Below are 25,833 nucleotides of genomic sequence, written 5' to 3'. Positions count from 1 at the left end.
TTCGATCTTTCTGGATACTCGTTAAAAAACCGTCTTCTTGAGGACAAATAAGCATCCGGATGCCCACAAGTCATTCCAGAGGGACCGCAGGAAGAACGCAGAGATCATGTCGAGTCTAGGGTGCCAAACCAAACCCCCATCCTTCTTCACATATCACGTGAGTTTGATATTGAGCTAAGATGTGGTAAAATCGTGGTGCATTTGCTACGGTAGCATCGCAGTCTGCAGGTGTTCATTGTTATGTTGGAATCCGTAAGCCGGGCAGGTGCAAACGCCGGCACCTACTTGGGGGCCTATTGAAGGATCCATAGAGTTCGGAACGCCAAGGCTGTCGGCTGGTCCCTAGCGTAAATCGCGGTGCGAGGGTGGCTATAACATAGCGTGATCCTTCACAGGGACTAACTAATCTGCATAATCCCTTAAACCCTCGAACGTTCGTGAGGGCACAGACTCACAGTCACCACAGTGCAACTACAAAGGAGCTCCGGAGGCATTTGCTATCGAACCCTATCACTCTCATGAATTCTATGCTGTGTTAGGCAACCCTTTTGTCGCAAAACCTATCGCCTCCTGCCCTTAAACCAGTCGAAAGTAAGGTCATGGTGCACATCAACTCAGTCAGGCACACTAGCGTCCATAAATCTTCCAGAAGAAGAGTACAGCACCAACTCGAGGAACCTACAGAGTCCAGCATATTACTATCGTCCAATGAACAGTCTGGCACGGCAGGGGTGTTCAAGCCCGATGATATAAAGATTCGAGATAGGCCAAGGCGAACCCTTGTTCTACTGTTCGCTATTGTCTTCTTGCAAGTCTGCGGCGAGCAACTGATTGAAGCCCCCAGAACCCGTATCGTGGAGTCTATATTCTGCTATAGGTTCTACGAAAAGTATGACCCCAGCAAGATTCTCCATGGGAGAGACACGGTTGCCGCAGGTGCCGTGAATGGTGTTGATGAGTCCTGGTGCAAAGTCGACGCCATTCAGTCAGACATGGCGAATTTGGCTTCATATCAACAAATATTCGATAGCCTTATGAGCCTTCTTCTTGCCCTCCCCTTTGGAATGGCAGCCGATAAGTTTGGACGGAAACCTTTCTTAATATCAGGCTTTGTCTCGTCTCTTGCACGATGGGTCTGGTACGAGTACGTGTGCTGGTTCTGGCAACAACAAAGCATTTATTGGACCCTACTATCATCTTTGAACGGTCTTTTCGCTGGAAGTACTACGGTCCTCTACAACCTCATATTTGTGGTTGTATCAGATGTGACGCCGCAAGAAGAACAGACAAACGCGTTCTTCCGCCTCGGAGCAGCGTCTCTATTCCCATTGTTACTAATCCCACCGCTGTCCGCATGGTCTATGCGAGTTAGCCCTTGGCTCCCTAGTTCCGCAGGTCTTTTATTTCTTCTGGTCGCTCTATTTCTGGCCATGTTCGTTCCAGAGACGTTGAAAAATCAAGAGCATGACCCTCACGAGGCACAAGACATAATAAACACGTCTCCGGCGTGCAACGAGTGTCTGATGGAAACAGGGACTGAATATCCTCAAACCCAGCCTTGCACACCCAACAGAGAACAAATTACCGACGACTCAAGTGTCTATGAAGATTCGTGGCTGCAACAGACCAAGAACTTCGTGTTCAAGTACTGGACCTTAATGATCATTCTGTTGCCGTACACCGAGCATTTATTGATCTCAGGAACCTCCCAGCTGCAGGTGCAATTTTTGAGCCGCCGCCTCGGTTTCACAATCTCACAGGCAACACTTTTCTTTTCTCTCCGAGCTGGTTGTAGCATTCTGCTATTCCTTGTGGTATTACCACGCCTGTCAACGTATATGACGCGAGAACAAAGATGGAGCACGCAAGTTAAGGATCTATACCTTGCTCGAGTCTCCATCTTCCTGCAAGCTGCAGGCTGGACTGGAACGGGAATGGCAACGAACACTTTGTTTGTAGCTGTTAGCATGACGGTGAGTACTCTAGGTAGTGGCACTGCTCTTTTTCTGCGGAGCCTCGCAGCGTCCCTTGTTCCGAGCAGCCGCCTAGCAACATTGTTTAGTGTCATCAGCGTTATAGACATTGTTGGATCGATGCTTGGAGCTCCAATACTGGCTGCAGCATTTGGGTGGGGTATGAGACATGGTACTTTTTGGGTGGGAATGCCCTTTGATTTGATAGGGCTATGGTCTGTGATATGTGGCGGACTACTTTTTACCGTCAAAACACACTGAACCAACAACCTACGCACCAGATTCTTAGCAGGAAATCAGCATTCAAACATTATGGCGTTGAGCCGACAGCTTTCCAGGTCCGACTTATGCGCAACTGAGACTCGAGAACCGCATTACTATTCATTCCAACTTTTAGTATCATACACACCTGGGTACCGGTAGCACTAATATGCACGCTGCAACTTAGGTTCGTGCCGGGGCCATTTTCCCCACTTGCGTCAAATACATTGCAGATTTGAAATGTGACCAACAGGGGTTTCAATACTAATACGCCGGCATCTAGTTGGAATAGGCTTACGAAATGGAGGGTTTCTAGGTATGTGGTTTCTCCAATCATGGTCAAGGTATCAAATCGTGTCCAGTCGATTAGTAGCTCTTAGCAGACACTACGACTTGCTAGTCGCTCAATCTACTGGATTAAGTATGCCGGCTTGGTCCTCGCAACGCCATGGCCTTCTTAAGGCGATGCTCTAAACATTCCAAGACGCCTTGGTCCTACTGCTTTCACAGTGATAGATCCCAGCTCTGGAGGCTCAACTATTTTCAAAAGCGCGGTCAGAGTCGCAGAAACCAGCACATTACCGGTTCATTGTCAATGGCTGAATCCAGCTGACTCGTCACGAGCAGTGGAGTTAAAGATCCTTAGTTTCGCTTACAGGACGCTCTCTAGGTCTCCTGCTTGCGACCCACTCCCCGCAGGCTTTTTTTTTGGGGGAGAGGGGGGTGGGAATATCCAAGTCAGCAAACCCACTGTTAACATACACTTCAACAAGGTATCATCACCCAAGCGGTGAGTCTAGCACACACCCACACCTGGATCATCTTGTACTCTGCAACCTGTGTTATACAAAAGCATATCATCGTAGTCAGTCGTACAAGTAGGCAATAGTAATTAGTGTTCATATAATATAGGTCATAAATACTCACTGCCGATCCTGCTGATCTTGGACCCTGATTAAGATCCGATGGACCTACAGTAATTACGCTCTTACGCGTTAGGTTGACAGATGTCATCTGGAGCTAAGACGTAAGCGCTGAGCACGTGATAAAATCACGTACTTAGTTACGCCTCCAAGAGCAAATGGAGTAGGAAAAAAGTTGCAACTCATTACTAGCTTTGTATTATTGAGCTGTATTATATCAAAGCTTGCGGCTGAATATGTGGCTGCGGCTCTGCGCTTGACCTTGCATTAGGACACGCCGTTAACCTCATCATGCAGGGATTGCACATGGACCGTGCCGTACATGGCATTTACTCACGTAAGCGGTTACTGATCAGTGGTCATGCAGGTGGTATTTCGGCTTTAACTCCTGTATAGTGATTAACATTAGCACAACGAACGAGTTAGCATTACCATTGGATCTCAGCCGACACTGTCTCAGAATATGAGTAATAGTTCCTAGTAAGACACAAAGACCGGTAGCTGCGCGAAGCAAAGTGGCTGCTTGTAATGAGTCTGTAACTTCGGCTCGGCCGTTTTGAATTTTTTTATCTTATGCCTGTATCGAAATCGGGACTACAACGCTGACCATAGGAATTCACAGAGTTCATCCGCGTGTCCTCTAGACGCTTGCTACTTGGACAAATTAGTTCTCACCTGCAAGAGCTTCAGAAATTGCTCCACATCTTTGGACACTAATAGTTGTATTGTCTGTTGGTCACCATTTCCCGAATGGAGTAACTTGTGGCTTACCACGGAGCCAGGAACTCAATGTCCTACTGGTGCAGGTGCTTGCTTGAAGCTTGGTCACTACTATGCTAATTCATGATTATAGTGCAGCAGGCATTCCTGCTCTCCTTCTCCGATGGCCTTTTGGCTTGGCATCATGCCGGCAGTGGATGTTCCAACGTTGCTTGAAAGGATTCCGACCAACATCGACGAATGAGAATTTCGGTGCAACAAGTATTGCTTACAATGGCACGAATAGACCCCAACCTTCCTATCGTATGGCGGTAGGAGCATTTTCCGATGTAACGTTGCTAGGTCACTGTCCTTCTATAGGTGCAGCGTGGACCGTTTATATGAGGCTTGAGATTTCTCGTGATCACAAACAGCAACATCACATTGCATAGCTGTTTCTGTTTCTTTCCACAATCCCCAGATCCTTCGCGCCATTACGACAGAGTGTAGCAGATTAGCTCTCAGCTGGATCAATCAAATATTCGTAGGAGTCTCATTCCACAACGTCCAAAGACCATGTGATATGAGCATTGCACTGACCAAGTCTCAGCTTCTCCTTTTTGGTGATAAAATCTTGTCTAACAATGACTTCATCACCACCAACTGCTCAGGAGCTCGCCAAAGCTTTTGGCTGTAGCCCTGCTGCTATACAAGACAGCTTTCCTTGCTCTGCTATGCAGGAGGGCTTCATTGCTCAAACAAGTCGGGGGTCTCGAGCACCGATTAGGCATATCGTGCTAGACTTGTCCCCAGAAGTCAACCTAGCGACTCTCCAGTCAGCAGTTGAGCAATACGTCAACCTAACAGATGTTCTCCGAACTCGAATCATCGATACCGAGGAAAGTGGCTTGATTCAGGTGGTCCTTGACACTTCGTTTGAATGGAGTCGTTACGAATCTTTCGAGGAATGTGCTAAGGCCGCGAAGTCTTTCACTTGGTCTCTTGGAGAGCCATTGGCTAGGTACTCGCTTATAGTGAACACCCACTCTAACCACCGCTCTTTTGTGTGGACGATTCATCACGCAATCTATGACGGATGGTCTTTCAAGAACATGACAAAAGCAGTCTGTTCAATATATAATGGAAAGCCGGCTATAGAAGTCCCACCTTTCCGAAATTTTATCACCAATTTGCAAGAAAGGAGTATTGAAGATGCCCAAAAATTCTGGAAGGATGAACTGGATGGGCTGGACTCGGTTATTTTCCCTGAATTACCTACTCAGGAATATAAGCCTCTGGCAACCTCGACTTGTTGTCATCTCTGTCCGGCGATACCCAAGGTTGAAGGTGTCTCAAGAACAGCACTCATTCGAGCTGCGCTGGCTATAGTTATTGCAACCCATACTGGTACGAATGATGTTTGCTTCGGCACTATCGTTGCCGGGCGAGACTTCGTCCCGAAGTCGACTGTGGGATGCACAATCTCCACACTTCCTGCACGTCTGGTGTTGACAGACGAAACCAGAGTGTACGATCTTCTTAGATACTCACAAACGAAGATCGAGACCTCAAAACCTTACGAGCATCTGGGTCTACGCAGTATCTCACGTGTCAGTGAAGAAGGCAGTATTGCTAGTGGATTCCAAACGCTACTCATTGTCCAGCCCTCAAAAAGCACCATGAAACTTGACTCATCCATCGGTAGCTGGCGTCGTCAAGAGGCTGATCACGGAGTCGCTAGCCAGGCTCTTACGATTCAATGCTCTCTCGAAAAAGATGGCATTGACATAGACGCCTGGTATGACAGCAACGTCATCGCCGAATGGCAGGTCAAAAGAATTCTTCAGCAACTCACGCAAGTAATACATCAACTTGCGCAATCCCAGGAAAAGATGATATGCAACATCAACGTGGCTATCAACGACGATCTAGTAGATATATGGCGATGGAACGACTCTGTACCTGTGTCCCATAACAGATGTGTGCACGACTTGATCTCCGATACTGCTCGAAGACGGCCTGACGCGACCGCAATACATGCCTGGGACGGCGAATTAACTTATAGACAACTGGATGAGTTATCGAACACAGTAGCGACGAAGCTAGTCGCCCAAGGTGTGACGGCTGAGAATGTGGTACCGCTACTCTTCGAAAAGTCCGTATGGATGCCAGTGGCCATGCTTGCCGTTATGAAAGCTGGTGGGATCTGCCTCGCTGTCGATACTACTCAACCTATAGAGCGTTTATCTCGTCTGATGGGGACGACACAACCTGTTGTTGCACTTGCTTCAAGCAACAACAATGTACTTGCACACTCTGCCCATGCAGGTACTGTAATGATCATTGATCGAGATACCATCGAGCAAGGATCAACTCTATCAGCTGTGCTCTCTGCCACGAATCTGTCCACCGCAGCGTACATTCAGTTTACCTCCGGTAGTACCGGCGTACCTAAAGGTGTTGTGGTAACGCATAGCAACCTCTGCACTTTTGTCCAGGCTGGTCGAGAACGACAGCTTTTTGCAGAAGATGATCGAGTGCTCGACTTTGCATCGTATTCTTTTGATGTGGCCTGGTCGAACTTCGTCAACACACTCGTTACCGGGGCTTGTCTCGTGGTTCCATCGGAGGACGAACGCCGTCAAGATCTGGAACAGGCAATACAGAAGTATCGTACCTCTTACGTACATCTCACACCCACTGTGGCTCGGACGATAGACCCAACCAAGATCCCGTGTCTCAAGAAGCTCAATCTCGGTGGCGAGAAAGTTGTGGTCAAGGACTTCGAAAATTGGCGAGATCATGTTGAGATGGTAATTACCTACGGTCCTGCGGAAGCTACCATCACGACTACATGTGCTCAACTTGCGAATGGAGAAACTGGGATAGGCTTCCCTATCGCAAGTAATGCCTGGATTGTCAAAGGCAACCAGCTGTGCCCTGTAGGAGCAATTGGGGAGCTATGGCTAGAAGGACCACTCGTCAGTCGCGGATACCTACACGATCCTGAGCGCACTGATATATCGTTTATCAAAGACCCGTGGTGGCTGCTTCAAGGTGGTCCATCTACCACGTCTGTTGGCAGAGCCGGTAAGCTTTACAAGACCGGCGATCTTGTCAAGTACAATCCAGATGGCAGTCTAGTCTACATTAGACGCAAAGATGACAGTCAAGTCAAGATCCGTGGCCAGCGTGTCGAGCTGGGCGAAGTTGAGTGGCACGTACGCAATGCTTTCCTAGCGGAAATGAATTCCAGGGGTATGGCCACGAATTTCCTTCATATCACGGCTGATTCCATTACGCTGGATGGCAACAAACGCTCGGTACTTGTTGCTTTTATCTCGATCTCAAGTGCCCAAGACGCAGCCCCTCTCCCCCAAGAGCAACAAGAAGAAGCTATCGCTGACATGACCGACAATGTCAACAACGAATTACGAGCCAAAGTGCCCACATACATGATCCCTTCTATGTATGTAAGTGTATCTAACTTGGCCGTGTCTGTAGCTGGTAAGTTAGATAGGCGAAAGCTTCGGGCTTCACTCCAGGGGAAGACTTCACAGGAACTTGATTACAAGTCTAAGCACTCCCTTCGCCGCATCATCCTACCTGAGACTGCTGTCGAGACGCAACTAATCGCCCTTTGGGCGGTAATCTTGATGCGCGAAATTGATTCAATCAGTGCAGATGACAATTTCTTTCGGATCGGCGGCGATTCAATCGATGCAATGAGACTTGTTAGCCTAGCTAGGAAGTCTGGATTGTATTTCAATGCTCTGGACGTCTTTGAGCACGCTCGTGTTTGTGATCTTGCCACAATTGCAAGTACAGCTCCACCGACCATGGAGTTGGAGGTGACTCCTTTTTCTCTGTTGCCCACGAATCCTATTGACGTTCGAGAGACTGTATCCCTTTTGTGCAATGTTACAGCCGACTGTATTGAGGATGTGCTTCCTTGCACTTCGTCGCAATCAGGTCTCATGGCTCTCACAGCACGTCGAGAGGGAGACTATATTGCCAAGTTCACTTATAATGTTCGTTCCGACGTCGACATGACACGGCTACAGCAAGCTTGGAATGACACTATCGCGACGACGCCAATTCTCCGTACTCGTATCGTCAACACGACCGGCATCGGACTTGTTCAGGTCGTGCTTAAAAACGATGAATCACTCGCGCTCCACCTTACGGAAAATTCCGCAAATTCTTTGAAATCGATTGGTATGCTAGGCCAACCGCTGCTGTTCGCGCGAATAAACACGAACGAAACTGACCACGTCGCAAAACTGGAAGTTCAAGTGCACCATGCTGTTTACGATGGATGGTCTTTACCCAAGATCATCGCCCGGGTGGGACAGCTTTATGCTAGACATTGCATACCCAAATCACCCTCATTCGCAACATTTGTCCATCACACAGTGAACTTGGATCCTACAAAGACCATGCTCTTTTGGGAAACTATGTTCGATGGACTGAACGCGCAACAATTTCCGAGCCTCCCATCCCCTGAATACCATCCATACCCCTCTCATATCTACCGCTACGACTTGACACTGCCCAGGGGAAAAACAATTGCGACAAGCTCCATCGCAATACGTGCAGCATGGGCAATTCTCTTAGCCAGCGATACTGGATCTGACGAAGCAGTGTTCAGTGCTGTGGTTTCCGGTCGTCAAGCTGCAATCACGGGTATAGAGGACATACTTGGGCCTACCCTCAATACTGTACCTTTGCGCATTGGAACAAGTGCTGAGCTGACCGTTGCAGAAATTTTGGCCCAGGTGCAGCAGCAAGCTGTCCATATGATTCCTTATGAGCAGACTGGGCTTCAGAACATTCGCCAGGCCAGTAAGGAAGCTCAGTTAGCATGCGATAGCCAGTCCCTTTTGATTGTCCATCCCAAGAAAATGATACAGTCGGTTCGACCATTGCTTGACATGCACGAAGACCATAACATGGAGATTGGCATGTCGTCTTCAGGAGGTTATGGAACGCATAGTCTGGCTCTCGACTGTTTCTTGAGAGATGACGGGATGCTGCTACAGGTAACCTTTGATCCGGTCGTCATTAGTGAAAAGCAGATCAAGCGCCTTGCTCAGAGATTCGAGCTAATACTACGACAAATCTGCTCAGAGACAAACCAAGCGACTAAAATTGAGGATATCAGACTGGTTCTAGACGAGGACCTCAATCAAATCTGGGACTGGAACCAGACTTGTCCCAAATACATTGACGGAAATGTGAGAGATATTATTGCCTCTACTATCAGCCGCCGTCCAGATTCTCTAGCCGTTGACGCGTGGGATGGAAAACTCACGTATACACAACTTGACGCACTTTCTACCAAGTTAGCTGTTGATCTTGTTCATAATTATGGTGTTGGTCCCGAAGTGGTCGTACCTCTTGTGTTCGAGAAAAGCATGTTCACGCCCATCGCCATGCTCGCAGTTCTCAAGGCTGGAGGAGCATCTGTAGCTCTAGACATCAGTCAGCCTGAAGAGCGATTACATTCAATCATCAACCAAGTCAGTAACATGAAAGTTCTTGTTTGCTCCGCATCGAATAGGACTCTTGCATCGAAACTATCCGCTGGACCAGTCATCATTGTCGAAAACAATACTCTTCAACAACCCCCACAGACTATGGGTTCGAGTATGGAATGGCCAAGCATTCAATCCAAGAATGCTCTTTACATTATATTCACCTCTGGCACTACTGGCATTCCAAAAGGCGTTGTTATCACACATGGAAACTTCGCAACGGCTGCCCAAGAATGCTATATGAAGGACACTCTGAAGTTCACTGAAGATCACCGCATATTTGATTTCGCGTCATATGCATTCGATGTCTCGTGGTCAAACTTCCTTAATGCATTCAGTTCTGGCGCAACACTGTGCATTCCTAGTGAGGACGATCGACGCAGCGATATTGGACTGGCTATAGCCAAGTTCAGTGCTACCTATGTTGACTTGACACCAACTGTAGCCAAACTTCTCGAACCATCCTCTGTACCCTCGCTGCGAGTTCTAAACATGGGTGGAGAGTTCATTTGCTTCGAAGACTTCCGTCACTGGTTTGCAGACGCACAGGTCCTCGTTACCTACGGTCCTAGTGAGGTGACGATTTGTACTACTTGTCTTCCCATTGACCAATCATCTCATCAGAGCGAGGGTATTGGTCATAATTTTGGTACCAATGCATGGATTGTCAATGCTCGCGGGGATGCGCTGTGTCCTGTCGGTACCGTTGGCGAACTATGGCTAGAAGGTCCATTCGTAGGTCGAGGCTATCTTAACAATCCGGAGAAGACCAATGCTGTTTTTGTAGAGGACCCTCCGTGGTTGCTAAAGGGTGGCCCAAATCGTATTGGTCGACGAGGTCGGCTATACAGAACTGGAGATCTAGTCCGGTATAATGATAACGGTGGTCTGGTATTCATCGGACGCAGAGATCAACAAACCAAGATTCGGGGACAACGAATTGAACTTGGCGAAGTAGAACATCATATCAAAGCTGTGCTCCAGCAAGAGTTGGATCAAGACGAATCACATATCAAGACCACGACACAAATCAATGTCATGGCAGAAGCTGTAATGCTGAAAGGAAGCTCTCAGGTCTCCCTTGTTGCGTTCATCAACCTGAAGCAAGGAGTCGGTACCTCTTGGACAACTTATGAGCATGATGCTGCTGTGAAAATTCTGGTGCGCAGGCTGGAGAGTCAGCTCCGCCAACGGGTACCAGTATACATGATCCCTACAGCATGTATCCCACTCCATGAGATCGCACTCACGGCAACCGGCAAAGCGGACAAGAAGAAACTTCAACAGTTGGCGAGCAGTCTCACTTTGGATGAAATCACGGCTGAGAAGCTATCGTCACGGGAATTGCGACAACCTGTAACGAGCAAGGAAATCCAACTGGCAGCCTTGTGGGCAGAAGTCCTAGGAAGAGACAAGACTCAGATCAGTATCGATGACGACTTCTTCCAGATAGGTGGAAATAGCATAGACGCTATGCGAGTAGTCAGTGCTGCTCAACGTCAAGGCATTAAAGTCACAGTCGCGCAGATTTTCCGAACACCGCAACTTTCGCAGCTTGCTGCTGTTGCTCGCGACAAAGAGCCACCATTACCAGTGTCGAAAGACCCGGAGCCGTTTTCTCTTCTAAACTCCAGCAACTGTCTCGAAGAGGTTGTGATCAAGGCCGCATCCCTTTGCAACGTAAGGGCAGCAGATATTGAAGATATCCTTCCATGTACACCGTTGCAAGAGGGCCTCTTAGCTTTGACTGCGCGCAGGGAGGGAGACTATGTCGCCACATTCTCATATGAGCTGAGAAGCCATGTGGATCTTTCGCGCCTTGGAGATGCCTGGAATAAAGTTGTGGCCCATATACCAATACTCAGAACTTATATTGTCAACCTACCCGGAGAAGGGATGTCGCAGGTCATACTGTCCAGTGGGGAAGCCCTAGAGTTCCTGGAAAAGACTCCTGAAAATTATCCTGGTTTAAGTACCGAGATTCTTGGACGCCCGTTATCCAAAGCTACTGTTTTGACTAATGGTGAGAACGACGGAACGTTCGTTTGGCAGATTCATCACGCTCTCTATGATGGTTGGTCTGTATCAAAGATTTTTGATGCCCTTGTCGAGACCTATGAAGGTAAATCATTTCCTGCCATTGCTCCTTTTGGCAGGTTTGTGAAGCACATTACCAGCATCGAGGGACAAGACAGTTTCTGGAAAGCTCAGTTTGACGGATTAGATGCTCAGACATATCCAAGGCTCCCATCTACAGACTATTATCCTCAAGCAACTGAGATAAACCGACAGTGCATAAATCTTTCTGACAGTACCACGAAATCTCACTTTACAATGGCAACATTCCTCCGTGCGACGTGGGCCTTTCTCGTCGCCAGTGATAGTGCATCAAATGAAGCTGTATTTGGTGCTATTTGTTCGGGTCGACAAGCTACTGAGATTGTAGGTATTGAGGATATCATAGGTCCAACTCTCGCCACGGTTCCTGTGAGAATCAAATTAGAACGCGAACAGACCGTGAAGCATTATCTCAGCCAGGTACAAGAACAAATGGTTCAGCTTGTACCATACGAGCAGACCGGACTGCAACGGATTCGAAAGGCCAGTGATGATGCAGAAGAGGCCTGTAGATTTCAGTCTCTTCTGACAATCAATCCGGCAGAAAATACAACTAGTGGCACAGAGATCTTCAAAGTTTCAAAAAGCCCAACTGATGGGCCAGTGTCAAGCAACGCGAACGGCTTCGGAAGCTACGCAATTACGATCGACTGCTTCCTCCAAGCATCGAACTCTTTCGAGATACAAATCGCGGTAGATCCGCAAGTGGTCCGACCGACTGAGGTGGATCGCATATTCGCCCGCTTTGAGTCCGTTCTGAAACAGCTGAAGAGTGGAGAGCACATTTCTGTGCCGCTGTCTTCTGTTATCGCAACATCATCTGCCGATCTTGACACAATATGGAAATGGAATGGACAAGTTCCTCTCCCGGTCGATAAATGTGTCCACCAATTGATTGCACAGTCTGTGAGAAATCGACCAGACCATGTGGCAGTCTGTGCCTGGGACGGTCAATTGACATATACGGAACTCGATGCATTATCGACACAGCTAGCGGCCCATCTTATACACCTCATAGATCCAGAGAGCATCGTCCCACTCTTGTTCGAGAAGAGCTACTGGACTCCTGTAGCTATGCTTGCAGTGATGAAAGCTGGCGGGGCTTCCGTGGCGCTAGATGTCAATCAGCCACTCGAAAGATTGCGAGGAATTGTACGACAAGTCGATCCAAAGGTACTCCTTTCGAGTAAGCGAAGATCAAATGTCGGAGAAGAAATCTTCCCTCGAGGACAAGTCATCATCGCCGAGCATGTCGCGGCGTTACCTGTTCCTCCTGGCTCCCTCGGATCAGAAACGAGAGTCCAACCCGACAACGCCTTATATGTTGTTTTCACCTCGGGCACAACTGGCACACCAAAAGGTATTACTATTACTCATCGTAATTTTAGTACAGCGATCCGCGATGGGCATAAGGCCCTTTGCATTACAGAGGATGCTCGTATCTTGGACTTCGCATCATACGCATTCGACGTATCCTGGAGTAACGTACTGAACGCTTTCACCGCAGGTGCTACACTCTGCATTCCATCAGAAGATGAAAGAAATGATCCTGCAGTAGCTATTGCGAGATATGATGCTACTTGGGTTGAGTTGACGCCGACAGTCAGCAAGCTCTTTCATCCTTCTGCGGTGCCATCCTTGAAAGTGATAAACTTGAGTGGCGAGGCGGTACTTGCAGAAGAGTTCTTAGAGTGGACGGACAGCGCTACTCTCCTGGTGACGTATGGACCTTCTGAGTGCACGATTACCACAACTGTTGCTCGAATCGATCCAAAGAGGAATGATCCGTTAGATATTGGTCATGCTCTCGAGACATGTACATGGGTCGTGAATCGTGGGGAACTCTGCCCTGTAGGTGCAATCGGCGAGCTTTGGCTAGAAGGCCCTCTTGTCGGTCGTGGCTATCTCAACAATGCCGAAAAGACAACATCTGCTTTTGTGACGGATCCAGAATGGCTATTGAGAGGAAGTGCATCCCATCCAGGAAGAAGTGGGAGGCTGTACAGGACAGGCGATCTGGTACGATACAACCCTAATAATAAAGGAGGACTCATATATTGCGGCCGAATCGATTCCCAGGTGAAGATTCGAGGCCAACGTGTCGAACTTGACGACGTCAGCGTGAATGTTCGAAATATCTTGATGGAGACTGCCCTCGAGATCTGTACCTCGAATGCAGCCGAAGAGCTGACGAGTGAGGATTGTTCTCTCTTAGACAGGGGGTCTGCTGCTATTACACAGATTCACGTTACATCAGAAGCGATCGTTCTTCTTGGAAGCACACGGCCTTCCCTCATCTCCTTCGTCACTTTGCTTAGGGATGATGACAATACCTGGACGGAAGACGAACACAATCAAGTCATTTATCAGCTACTGAAGGGCATAGACCAAAAGATTGTTGGTCGAGTTCCAGCCTATATGATTCCAGCGGCATATGTACCCATGTGCAGCCTTACAACCGCGACAACGGGCAAGACAGATCGCCGTAAGTTGCGGGATTCTTTGGCTCAGATGACTCTGGAGCAAGTGATAGAACCATTCGAAACATGTCACTACGTGGCACCACAGTCGAGCACAGAGACTGAATTGGCAGCACTTTGGTCTGAAGTTCTTGGATTAGAAGTCTCGCAGATCAGTGCAGCGGACCATTTTTTCTACATTGGCGGCGATTCAATTGATGCTATGCGGCTTGTTAGCATGGCTCGTGAGCGCGGGTATACATTGAATGTGCCAGTTATCTTCCAGAAACCACGCCTATGCGACTTGGCTCAGGTGCTCGTGATGACTACCGAGTCAGTCGAGCTCACCATACAGCCTTTCTCATTACTGCAAGACATTACAAATGCTGCTGGCCTCAGACTTGAAGCTGCGCGTCTTTGTGACACCGCAGAGGACCAAATTGAAGATATTATCCCTTGCACTCCTCTACAAAAAGGCTTGCTGGCGCTCACTGAGCGCCGCAAAGGTGACTATATCGCAGACTTTCATTATAAGCTCCGGCCTGGCGTGGACGTATCTCGCTTCAAGAAAGCCTGGGAGGCTACAGTCCTATCAAATCCCATTCTGAGGACAAGAATTCTTACACTTGACAGTGAGGGTACTGTACAAGTTGTGTTGAAAGAGGAGCGGATTTTTGAAACAAACGAGCTACAGTCTGGTTTCGTTCGGCAAGGCAGTCCTCTCCACGCCTCTGAGATACGCGCAGACTCCACCACTGGCTCCAAAACTTTTGTGCTGTGGCTTCATCACGCCGTATATGATGGTTGGTGCCTCCCTATGATCATACAGGCTGTTGAGACTGCATACAACCAGGATGGGAGCCTTCACCTTGCCCGTTACCCCTTTTCTGGGTTCGTGAGATATATCCAGAACATCGACAAGGAGTCCCAACATGAGTATTGGGCTCATCAGTTTGGGGGTCTGGATATTCAACAGTTTCCTCAATTACCTTCACCAAACTATCATCCGCACTCCAGAATGCAATATCGTCGCAACACAGACTTCATGCTACCTGTGCCTGCGGAGTTCACACTGTCAACCGTCATTCGTGCAGCCTGGGCTCTAGTCGCTGCCAAAGACAGCGACTCCTCCCAAGCAGTATTTGGCGCGGTTGTTTCTGGTCGACAAGCGGCAGTACCGGGTGTGGAATCTATGGTCGGACCGACCATCGCAACTGTTCCCGTGAGAGTATCCCTACAGATGGATGCGAGCGTTGAGACTCTTCTGAAACAGATTCAAGATCAGTCAGCTTGCATGGTTCCTTTCGAACAGACAGGACTCCAAAGCATTCGGCAAACCAATCATGAAGCCATGCAAGCCTGCGACTTTCAGTCTCTGATCGTGGTACAGCCCGGTACAGATCTAGACATTAGTAGTGATATATTCGAGAAGATCGAGGAAGAAAACACAAGCGATGAAGAGCAGTTCACAAGTACAGAAGGCTTTGGCACGTTTGCCCTGATGGTTGACTTCGTCCTCGCCAGAAATAGTCTGCAGATTCTTGCCGCCTTCGACCCCGCTGTCTTGAATGAGCAGGCCGTCCGACGCCTGTTTGGGCGATTCGAGCTGGTCCTACGCCAAGTCTGTACCACGGAGTACAGACACACTGCTCTCTCTGCCATCAGGACAGTTACGGATCAGGACTTGAGCCAGATCTGGCAATGGAATGAGGAATTGCCGCCAGCTCTTGATGATAGGATTCCGGAACGAATCGCCGCGACTGTTGCTCGTTACCCGCATGCCATTGCTGTGGAGGCGTGGGATGGCTCGATGACCTATACGGAACTTGATCATTGGTCAACTCAAGTAGCGATCAAGCTCCTGGAATACGGAGTCCGCTCCGGTATCACAGTGCCCCTATTGTTCGAGAAGTCCATGTGGATGTCTGTTGCTATGGTTGCTGTCGTCAAAGCTGGGGGTATTGGTGTTGGACTAGATGTTACACAGCCACGAGAACGACTCAGTAGTATCACTGACCAGCTTAACATTATCGTCACTTTGACTTCTGACAAGAATCAGCAACTGAGCAGAAGAGTTGGTGACTTTCCTGCAGTTGTAGTCAGTCACGATGCGATCAAAAGCTGTCCGGTAGGAAGTTTCGAGACACCTGCGGGGAACTCTACAGATGACTTGTGTGTGGTTTTCACATCTGGAAGCACAGGCAAGCCCAAAGGAGTGCCGCTTACACACCGCAATTTCGTTACGGCCATCGACTGCCATATTCAAACATTCGGAATCTCCAGTTCCTCACGCATCTATGATTTCGCTTCCTACAGCTTCGACTTCGCCTGGTCAAACCTGCTTCTCACAATGTTCTCTGGATGTTGTCTTTGCGTCCCCAATGAGACTGAGCGCCGAGATGACCCCGTGTCATCCATGGCTCGATTTGGAGTGACATTCGGGTTTTTCACGCCTGCATTGGTGCAGACCTTCACACCTGAGTTACTTCCGACCCTCCAGACACTTCTTGTCGGAGGAGAAAAGTTTAGGGCTCAAGATCTCCCAAAATTTGGGCAATCGTGCGAGATATGGCTTGTGTATGGACCAAGCGAGTGTACTGTTCTGGCTACTTCAGCTTCTCTGCGTGAGATTAAAGATCAACAGTACACGATTGGTCGAGGCATGGCTACAAATACCTGGATTGTCAGCGGGGAGCAACTCTGTCCTATAGGTACCGTGGGAGAATTATGGCTGGAAGGACCTCTGACAGGACGCGGCTACTACAACAACGACGAAAAGACCAAGGAGGCTTTCATTGATGACCCAGAGTGGCTCGCTCGTGGAGCCCCCGGTCATTCAGGTAGGCGCGGAAGGCTATACAAGACTGGCGATCTGGTCAAATACGAATCTGATGGATCCATCTTGTACGTGGCTCGGAAAGATAGCCAAGTAAAGGTCCGCGGCCAAAGAGTCGAACTCGGGGAGGTTGATGCACATGTTACTGCCGCGTTGAAGAAAGCCATTATAATCACGAAAGAAACAGTACTTGAACCAAGCTCCAATGAAGACGAGCAGTCTTACACTGGTAGCAGCGGCAGTAGCGACAGTGGATACCAGACGGAAGACAGCCCTCAGCCTCTGGACTGCAATATCACCGTCATCTCTGAAGTCGTCACGCTCAAAGGAAGTACCAACTCAACGCTAGTTTCTTTCATTAATCGGCGCAACAAAAACTGCACACTTCTGCCTAAGGACCACGTGGAAGCCGTTAGAGTCCTCGCGAAAGGTATCGAGGATCGATTATCAGAAAAAGTGCCTGCATATATGATTCCATCGGCGTTTATCCCTTTGCATACCATACCAATGACAACCACTGGCAAATTCGACCGGAAACGACTCCGTGAAATCGCGAGTAAACTGACCGCCAGCGATCTTTTGGAATCTGAAAGATCCAGAAGCAGTAGATACGCAAGTACAGCCACGGAGGTCATACTAGAATCAATCTGGAAGACTGTGTTGAACAATTCTGAGGCCTTGGACGTAGATACAGACTTCTTCCGCATGGGCGGAGATTCTATTACAGCAATGCAGGTCGCGGCTGCTGCTCGCTCACAGGGGCTTTCTGTCGCTGTAGGAGATATCCAAACACAACGGACGATAGCGAAATTGGCAGCGACGTGTCAGTCGAAAGCACGTCTGATAAGTAAGATAGAGAACATGGAAGAGAAGACTGAGATTGCCTTCCCATTATCACCAATCCAGCAGTGGTTTGTGGATGAACATCCAGAAGGAAACATTTGCTTCGATATCTGTTTCTTTCTAGAGCTAAGCAGGGATTTCTCCACGGAAACACTACAACAAGCGCTGGCAAAGGTTGTTTCGCGCCATTCGATGCTCAGAGCACGATTCCAGAAGCATACAGTCTCAGGAGTATGGACACAGAGGATTACCAACGAAACTGATTCTTCGTTCAAGTTGACTTCCGTCTCGGATTGTCCCGAGGATGGTCTTCCTGGTATATTTGCCAAATGTCGGGATGCCGTGGACATCGAGATCGGCCCGTTGACTTCAGCGGTGCATATCCAAGACTCTGGCAGGCAACATCTGTTTCTCGCCATCAACCATCTAGTCAGTGATCTTGTATCATTCCGTGTTATCTTCCAGGACCTTGAAGATATCCTCTCGGGCAAGGATACAACTCCTGTCCACTCTCTTGGCTTCCAGGAGTGGGTCGGCCGCCAACACAAAGGTGCACAGATGCTCGAGCCCAGCAAGACACTGAACTATACGCTAGAAGCGCAACGATTCGATTACTGGAACTTGACTGCTGCAGAAGTAGGCCTGTCATCATATACACACCGTAAATTTGTCCTGCAAGCCGATGCCACATCTGCGCTTCTGGAGTGGGTCAACGACATCTTCGACTCCAAGCCTATGGACCTAATGATGGCAGCACTTATGCATGCTTTTGGTATCGTCTTCCCCGATCGCACACTACCCTCTGTTTATACGGAGGGGCATGGACGCGAACCTCTTGATGTATCGAGCGACCTTTCGCAGACAGTTGGCTGGTTCACCACAATGTATCCGATCCAGCTGCAGTGTCATAGCGCTGCTGACCTCCGTGGCATGATCACACACACGACGCAGCGCATCCAAAATGTACCTCAAAAAGGTTGGGCGTACTTTGCTTCGCGTTATCTACACCCGCTCGGTAAATCCTACTTCAATTACGAAGGCATGGAGATGAACTTCAATTTCCTGGGCAGTTTCCAGCAATTAGAGCGGACAGACAGCCTCTTCAAGAGAGTGCGCGTACCGCCAGGAAATGATCCAGAAAGCGCAAAGAAAGTAAAAGGGTTAGCGGTCTTTGAAGTCACATCCTGTGTGCGACAGGGACTGATGGAATTCGACTTCTTGATTGACAATCGTGTACCGCAGTGGGAGCAAGTTGAAAGGTGGATAGAGCTGTCGAAGGAAACTTTATTGCGGATTGTAGATGAAGCGGATAGACTTAGAGAGGCTGTTGTTACCGTTTGAGCTGATAGAGGTTTACTGCCTTCTCGAGAAGGTCCTCGTGGTGAGGGCTCTATTTTTGGAGTAAAGCTGTAAATGGTAATCGAATTAGAGATATGTTATCCCTGAGCTTGGTTGTATTGCTCGAATTGACTCTTGTAAAGCCGAACAGTCTCTTAGTCTATCAGACAACGAACCGGGGAGCGCAACAGCGCAGACTTGCTTCGAGAGAAGCTTGTGCAGGAGAACAATCATAAGCGCTGTCAAGACACACTGGCAAAGCTGGCAGCCTAGTTGAAAGAACCTCAGGCACAAGTGAATTGCATTTCCACAAGGCGTACATTGTTCACCGTTTCGACGGGAACAATGGTTTGTTTTCACTACAGGGGTAAGTCGGCAAGTCGGCACTTGTCACTCATTCATATATCATCTGAATATCCTCGCCCTTACACACAACCTATTCTTTTCACAAAATCTACTTTTCGAGATGGCAGAAGTCTATTCCACGCCGCTGCTCACGCCTGAGTTACACGAAAAGTATATGAAATACAAGGAGGCAACTGAGATTGTTACGACATGGGTTGCCCTCAATGGCCGACGAGCTGGACATCCCATCTTTGACGCGACGAATTGCAGCATTGACGTGCTCGTACGCGCTTCGAAGGCCATTTTCCGTGCTGGCATCACGGTACCTCCAGAGATTTACTGGGCACTCAAGGACGCAATTCGAGACCGGATCTCTGTTATGAAACACTATGGTGACAACGACACAGGCCACATCAAATTCATCAAAGGGTGAGCTGCAGACTAGCTTCCGCAAACACGACTTATCACATGTGCAGGCTTTCTTCCATATATCGATCCTTGTTCCCCCCCTCCAAAGGTGGAAAGTCTCGACAACAGCAGGAAAATACCTCTGATGAGGTAAGCGTTGATGATACACTTCCATACATCAACGAGGACGATGAAATGGGCGATGAGGTGGTTGATGGGGACCACCTTACGCCTACATCGCACGACATGGCTAAGAAACGGCAATTCCGTGATCGGCCCTCTGCAGAGCAGTACCGCAAGCTACGACAACAGCTCGGCATATCTGGCGAGACTAGTACCAGTATTACTATCTCAGATGACCCTATCTTGAAGGAATTCAAAGTGAAGCTTGGTGTCATAAATACAGTTTTCGTATGCAACATCTGACACGAAAGAGATCGCCTAGCTAACCAGTCATTTAACAGACCGCCGACACCCTGTGCGAGACACTCAAAGGTTACTGGAAAGCATGCAACGAAGGCAGCATGAGTATCTTCGTTGCTGCAATGCTCACAAGTACGGCGGTCAAATTGCTCTCACTGGTTGAGGTGTCCAACAAAAGCCGCCTAGGTATCGAGGATCATGTCATGTTCGTACGCAAGATGAGCAGCATGGGTGAGATGAATCCCGATGGTATTAGTATGTGGAAAACACTTACTCATGGCCACGCTGGTATCTTCTCTACTGGATGGGGGTTCTACCATGCCTACAATCGTATCGTCGTAAACGGCGGATCCACCAAGAGTACAGAATGTGCCAGCAGCGATGTCAGAATGGAGAAAGCTGCGACTCTCGTCCCTCGTATGGCCTCTCACACTTGTCAGGCAAAATACATCCTGGCCCAGGGTGCTGCTTGCGAATCAATCCTTAATAGTATCCTTACCAAGCAGGTATCTTGTACCTGTACGAAGAAGGACTTCAGAACACGACTTGACTCGGACAGCCCACTCCAACACGAAATCGGCACATACTGGAGAGGCTATAACGTATTGAGCACAACTGCCGTCTTTGGGCTACAAATCATGCTGGAAACGCACGAAGCGTACCTGTGGCACAATTCCGAAACTCCACATAGGCCCAGTTGCCTATCCAAGTACCTCAAGTTTGCAAAAGATGTTCAGTCCTACGTGACAAAGCTTGAAAGACATGAAACGTTACGAGATGCCGACCATGATAGCCTTGTTCGAAAGCTGGAGTGCTTGAGCAAGGGTCTCAAAAGTGTACTAGTACCTAAGCCGATCGACCTGTACTCGCAGGCACCATGGACAGCGGGCGCAGGCATGATCTGTCGTTGGTTTCAGATTCAGGACCTTGGCACTGCGTTATGTGGCTTCAAAGGTGTTATGACTGGGGTGATGCATCTCTACAATTGCCTTGTACAATCGTCTATCCTGGATAGGAACGCGTTTCCTCTACTAGAGGCTCTCGCCAGTGTCCTAGAGCCAACCATCTTTGTGGGATCACGACCGAAGCACAACTTCCTGAGTCATCATGAAGCAGCCTTGGGGGGAACACGGGTGCGAGACTTTGGTCGACTGTGGGGAAATCAATCTCGGGGCGCCGATTCTGTAGACAGCTCTAGCAGAAAACTGGGCACTATCAGAGCTGACTGCCATGTGTGCCCAAACAACCCAAGAGCTTATCGAGTGTATGGACATGCCTCCATGACCTTCTTGCTGGTGGCTCAAGACTTCCATCCCAACGCAAAATACTTTTGTAGGGTCCAAAAATTGCGCGAGACGCCGGGGAATCTAGACAGGATGCGCAAGCTTGTGGAAGGCCTCGCAGAGCCGACTGACGGTCCGCTTGGCATCAACCCTGCACTGTTGAACAAAGTCAAAGAGATTCTGGAAGCAGACTTGTACGAGCAGGACCTGCCCTTTGCCAGGATTAACTGGATCAAAGTGTACTTGGCATGTTGCGACGCGCTTCTCTCAATCGCAGAGGCTCTGAGGGCTATCGGATTTGCCTCAATGGAATGCTGCGCGGGTTGTCCGCCTGGGCCTTCTGGTCTTGAATATGTGAAGGCGTTTCTGGAGACAGCCGACGCAATTCAAGAGGGAGAAAATTTACCGGTGATAGGGTATGATTTCTGGGCGAGTGGAACGTCCGTTATGGAAGGAGCATTCAGAAAGGCGTTTGGTGGATATAAGAATTCTGAATTCCTGTGGGACATATGAGAAAGCCGACGAGATCACAACGAGTTTGTGTTGTCCAGATGATGATTGACGATTATGTCCAGTGCCCCTGATTGCCCCTGAGTGCCCCTGAGACGGAAGCTACCTTTGTATCTGTTTGGCGCAAGCTAGTTAGTTCTCGGTTAGCTCTAGCGCGGTCGTTTTCTATGAACCCCTTTGAAGATCTTAGCTGATCCACCACGGCCCGCATTGTCTTGCCTTCCACTACTATTTCTCTGGTGTGAAAAAAGTGTTTTAGCCTCTGCAGCATCGCCATCCCTCTCTAGAAACGATGGGTATCAAGGTGTATATTCGCATGGAGAAGCACCATGTCCGTCCCAGTCCTTGTCTTAGCTTATAGTCAGCCAAGCATGTCAAGCAGAAGTCTGCCACTGGCACCCGACAGCTCCCATTGCGGCTTTTCATCGACAACGATATCACATGTGTAACTCATTTCGTGACGTGTTCTGACCACCCAACACCCTTATCGCTCTGGTCATCCGTCAACAACGTGCCACACAACAGACACTGGCATGGCATTACATCCTGACTCGCCAATTCCGGATCCGCCCCGTTCATCGCCCGATCTGCAATGGCTGATTGATGGCTCCGCGATGGCATGCATCCAAAAACCCCAACCTCACCCCCAACCTACCACAACCATTCATATCCCACTCCCATCTCTCCATCTCCCATCCCATCCTCTCATCTCTCACACCCAAACCAAAACAGAACAAAATAAGACCACAGAAAAAAAATGCGCACCCAAACCCTCCGCGGCAACTGGCAACTCGCCTCCAAGGCGCACCAACACATCCTCTCCACCACCCCGCGCCCCGCAACCCCCGAAATCCACATCGCCATCTGCGGCGCCGCCGACAGCGGCCAACGCACCCTAGCAACCAGCTACATTAGAGACTGGCACGCCGACAAGGTCGACGACAGCGACATGCCCACACGCTGCATGCGCAGCATCGCCGAGCGCGAGGTCGTCGTGACGCTCACGTATCCGCGGTGCGAGTGGCTGACGCATCACGACGGCGGGGTGCGGGCGAGCATGCGGGCGACGCTGGCGCGCGCGGACGGGCTGCTTTATGTGTATGATGTGGGTAGCCGGGCGAGTTTTGATGGGTTGGAGGGGATTCATGGGTGTGTGGAGGAGGAGAAGGGGGAGGGGAGGAGGGATGGGGTGGTGTGTGCGGTTGTGGCGGGTGGGGTGGAGAGGGCGAGGACGGAGTGGGAGGTTACGGAGGAGGCGGGGCGGAGGTTGGCGGAGGGGTGGGGGGCTGGGTTTGTGAGTTTTGATGCTAGGGAGGATAGGGATGGGGTGGTTAGGGGTATGGTGGAGTTGATGGTGAGGGAGGCGTTGAGGAGGAGGGAGGGGGGAAAGGGGGGATTGAGGAAAGGAGTGGGAAAGAAGAGTCCGTTGGCGGTGTTGAAGAGGGTTTTGTCGGTTTCGAGGTGATTGGAATGGGTTGGTTGGTTAGATTCTTTGGTTTTGATGTTATTCTCGAGCGATCGTGCGACGCGGATACCCCGTTGAATCAAGTGAGGCAGTGCTAGATACTGGAAATGAGAGCTTGCAAACTGAGTGAAATCAGTAGATCATCTACTGGACAGCCGCAAAGCGAGGTGTTTGATGTAGAGGAATGGGCGTTTTGGCTACTGCAACAGACTCGAGACACTATCATAGCCAGGTAAAACTTCGTGTTGGTGTATATACTGTATGCGCTCCACAAGACCGAACATATTTAAATTGTTCTCCACTGCTCACGACGCTATGTAAATAGGACATCAAATCATTCAGACATGTCATCTGCTCTCTTCTGCGGCGGTCTTGCTGCTACCGCGGCAGCCTCCTTCAGCTTGACCTTCCCGCGCTGACTGGGTTTTCTAAGCTTGTACGGCCCCGGATTGGGGATGTTGTCACTTGGGCGTGTCTTCGCATCCTTCCTGCTCTTTGTAAGTTTCTTCGACATCAGCCCAAGTCGCTTCTTCTCTCGTGGTCTCTTGACAATGCGCCCGTTGGCGGTTCGTTTGAGTATCGTATCGACGTTGTCAAAGTCGTCCGATATCAGGTCAGGCGCAGCCTCATCGTCCCATACCTTCATATTGACGCTTGAGAGATGCTGACTGCGCGTGCCTATTCTGGGAATGTGAAAGATTGTTGCATCGCTTTCAGGCCTCTCTTTCGCAGCTAATAAATCCCAGAACTTCTGCTGTTGAATCTCGGCGATGAACTCCATGGGCAGTGCCCAGAAAGTGTTCGCGTCTGTATCCTCGACGTTGTCAATGTGCACCATTGGCCAGTCCACCGTGGCAAGCCCAAAAGCACAGTCTGCACGGCTATTAATGGGCTCTATACGACCGCCGAAAAGCTTTTTTTCCCACGCCTCACCAGCCTCATTAAACTCGTCCTCGTAGTAATACACTTCCTTCTTGTGACTCGGCATCGAAGACCGACGAACCCATTCCAGGAAGTGTGCCACTTCGTGACACAAAGATAGAGCGAGCCAAAAATGATATCGAAGCACTGCGGCAGGATCCGGATGGGAAAGAGCAGAGTTCCGTTTAGCAACAGTATAGAAGTCGCCATGCAAACATATTTTGCCTCTGGTAAAAGTCTCATAACTGTGAGAGTGGTGGAGAGGAAGGAGATTTTTGGTGTCTTTGATGAATGTCATGGATGCCTGGGCGGATCTATCGCTGAGCGGATTGTTATTGAAGTAGAAATGTACATGGTCCGAATGCTGTGCGAGGACCCGATGAAAGATGCGAGCGTTCTCGGAGGTGTATGGTACGTCCTCTTTGATGCGGAACGACTCTGTCTGCTGCGCTCGTGAGGTTGCTTCGCAGAACAACCGCCGCCCAAACCATAGAGTATGAAAATATTGCGAACATGCTCTATCAGTCAACAGTAGTGAGGCTAAGCGTAGTGCGGGCTTGAACTGCTCGTACAGGACATCTGACGTAGCGTGAAAGTTTTCCGCGCGGAATATCGGATGTATAGGGTTTTGAAGGGTCGAGAGTTTTGATTTTGCCTGTTTCGTAAAATGCAGGGCACTTTTCTTGATAAGTTGGACAGGGTCAAAGCCAGGTCTCACTGCCTTACCCCTGCGCCTAGACCCTTTGGCAGCTGAAGCATTAGAGTCCTCTCTCCGTCTGTTTAGCTGTCGATTTTTCAGCAGTTGTTGATAGGTGGCAAGTTGTACCGCATAAGAGCCATGCGGATTGTCGTCTGGATAGCGCATGGAAAAGTCCTTGGGAACACTGACTGTAGCCTGACTTCCAAGAGACGATACAGCTGCACTTCCTAAAATCTTAGCGAAGCGTAAATGCAAGTCTTCCGGTGTCTCTTTGTGGCCAAGCAAGTGGCTGGCTTCAGTGAGAATACTTTTGGTATCCTCATCATCCGTCAGAATGCTATCTTCCATATCACACTCTTCAGCACCCCTAATTGCAGTCATGTGGCCAGCACGTGGTTGAATGAGGTATCCCTGTACGTCCATTTAGACACCACTTCCGGCCGCGAGACAGGACCTAAACACTTACATCGTCTGTTTCTCCTATTACATCTCCTGTCGAAGAATCCGGCAGTATGTCATCCGAGGACATTGGTCCCATCCATACTATCCTAAGCTGTTGAAACGGCTTAGGAGCGAAAGCGCAATGATCGCTGTGAACAGACTATTTTTATCACGTCTCACAGGCAGCTTGATCAGATAGGTAACGACCCTCTGCAAATACTTCTACAGTGCTAGTGAGACTTGATCAAGTGAAGGTCTCAACAGTTCAGCTACCTGTCTGAGCTGTCTCGTAGTGAGAATAGAAGAATTACAAGAGTCTAAAAAGATGATACCCAGATTGGAAAGCTAGA

General features: G+C 49.2%; 5 protein-coding genes across 5 annotated transcripts; 4 read left to right on the top strand and 1 right to left on the bottom strand.

The window, feature by feature from the left end:
* Positions 1 to 106: 106 nt before the first annotated feature.
* On the top strand, positions 107 to 2,699 carry EJ05DRAFT_535242 (MFS general substrate transporter; the record flags this gene model as incomplete). The annotated part of the gene is made up of 2 exons (XM_033749236.1): positions 107 to 157; positions 540 to 2,699. The coding sequence occupies 2 exons, from the start codon at positions 107 to 109 to the stop codon at positions 2,232 to 2,234; spliced, it is 1,746 nt and encodes a 581-aa protein (XP_033604384.1). The 3' UTR covers positions 2,235 to 2,699.
* A 1,617-nt stretch (positions 2,700 to 4,316) lies between these two features.
* On the top strand, positions 4,317 to 19,007 carry EJ05DRAFT_189648 (acetyl-CoA synthetase-like protein). The gene is made up of 3 exons (XM_033739670.1): positions 4,317 to 4,400; positions 4,467 to 18,176; positions 18,515 to 19,007. The coding sequence occupies exons 2-3, from the start codon at positions 4,501 to 4,503 to the stop codon at positions 18,558 to 18,560; spliced, it is 13,722 nt and encodes a 4,573-aa protein (XP_033604383.1). The 5' UTR covers positions 4,317 to 4,400; positions 4,467 to 4,500; the 3' UTR covers positions 18,561 to 19,007.
* A 446-nt stretch (positions 19,008 to 19,453) lies between these two features.
* Positions 19,454 to 21,959, top strand: EJ05DRAFT_496818 (uncharacterized protein; the record flags this gene model as incomplete). Its single annotated transcript, XM_033746455.1, has 3 exons — positions 19,454 to 19,761; positions 19,809 to 20,151; positions 20,205 to 21,959. 3 exons carry the CDS (start codon positions 19,454 to 19,456, stop codon positions 21,957 to 21,959), a joined length of 2,406 nt encoding a protein of 801 aa, XP_033604382.1.
* Positions 21,960 to 22,713: 754 nt separating this feature from the next.
* On the top strand, positions 22,714 to 23,637 carry EJ05DRAFT_522176 (uncharacterized protein; the record flags this gene model as incomplete). Its single annotated transcript, XM_033748778.1, has 1 exon — positions 22,714 to 23,637. One exon carries the CDS (start codon positions 22,714 to 22,716, stop codon positions 23,419 to 23,421), a length of 708 nt encoding a protein of 235 aa, XP_033604381.1. The 3' UTR covers positions 23,422 to 23,637.
* A 118-nt stretch (positions 23,638 to 23,755) lies between these two features.
* Positions 23,756 to 25,571, bottom strand: EJ05DRAFT_482739 (uncharacterized protein; the record flags this gene model as incomplete). The annotated part of the gene is made up of 2 exons (XM_033745195.1): positions 23,756 to 25,453; positions 25,509 to 25,571. 2 exons carry the CDS (start codon positions 25,569 to 25,571, stop codon positions 23,756 to 23,758), a joined length of 1,761 nt encoding a protein of 586 aa, XP_033604380.1.
* Between the last annotated feature and the right edge of the window lie 262 nt (positions 25,572 to 25,833).

The sequence above is a fragment of the Pseudovirgaria hyperparasitica genome (assembly GCF_010093815.1).
Source record: "Pseudovirgaria hyperparasitica strain CBS 121739 unplaced genomic scaffold EJ05scaffold_2, whole genome shotgun sequence".
Classification (NCBI taxonomy): Eukaryota; Fungi; Ascomycota; class Dothideomycetes; order Acrospermales; family Acrospermaceae; genus Pseudovirgaria; species Pseudovirgaria hyperparasitica.
This window is presented reverse-complemented; position numbering and strand designations above follow the sequence as displayed.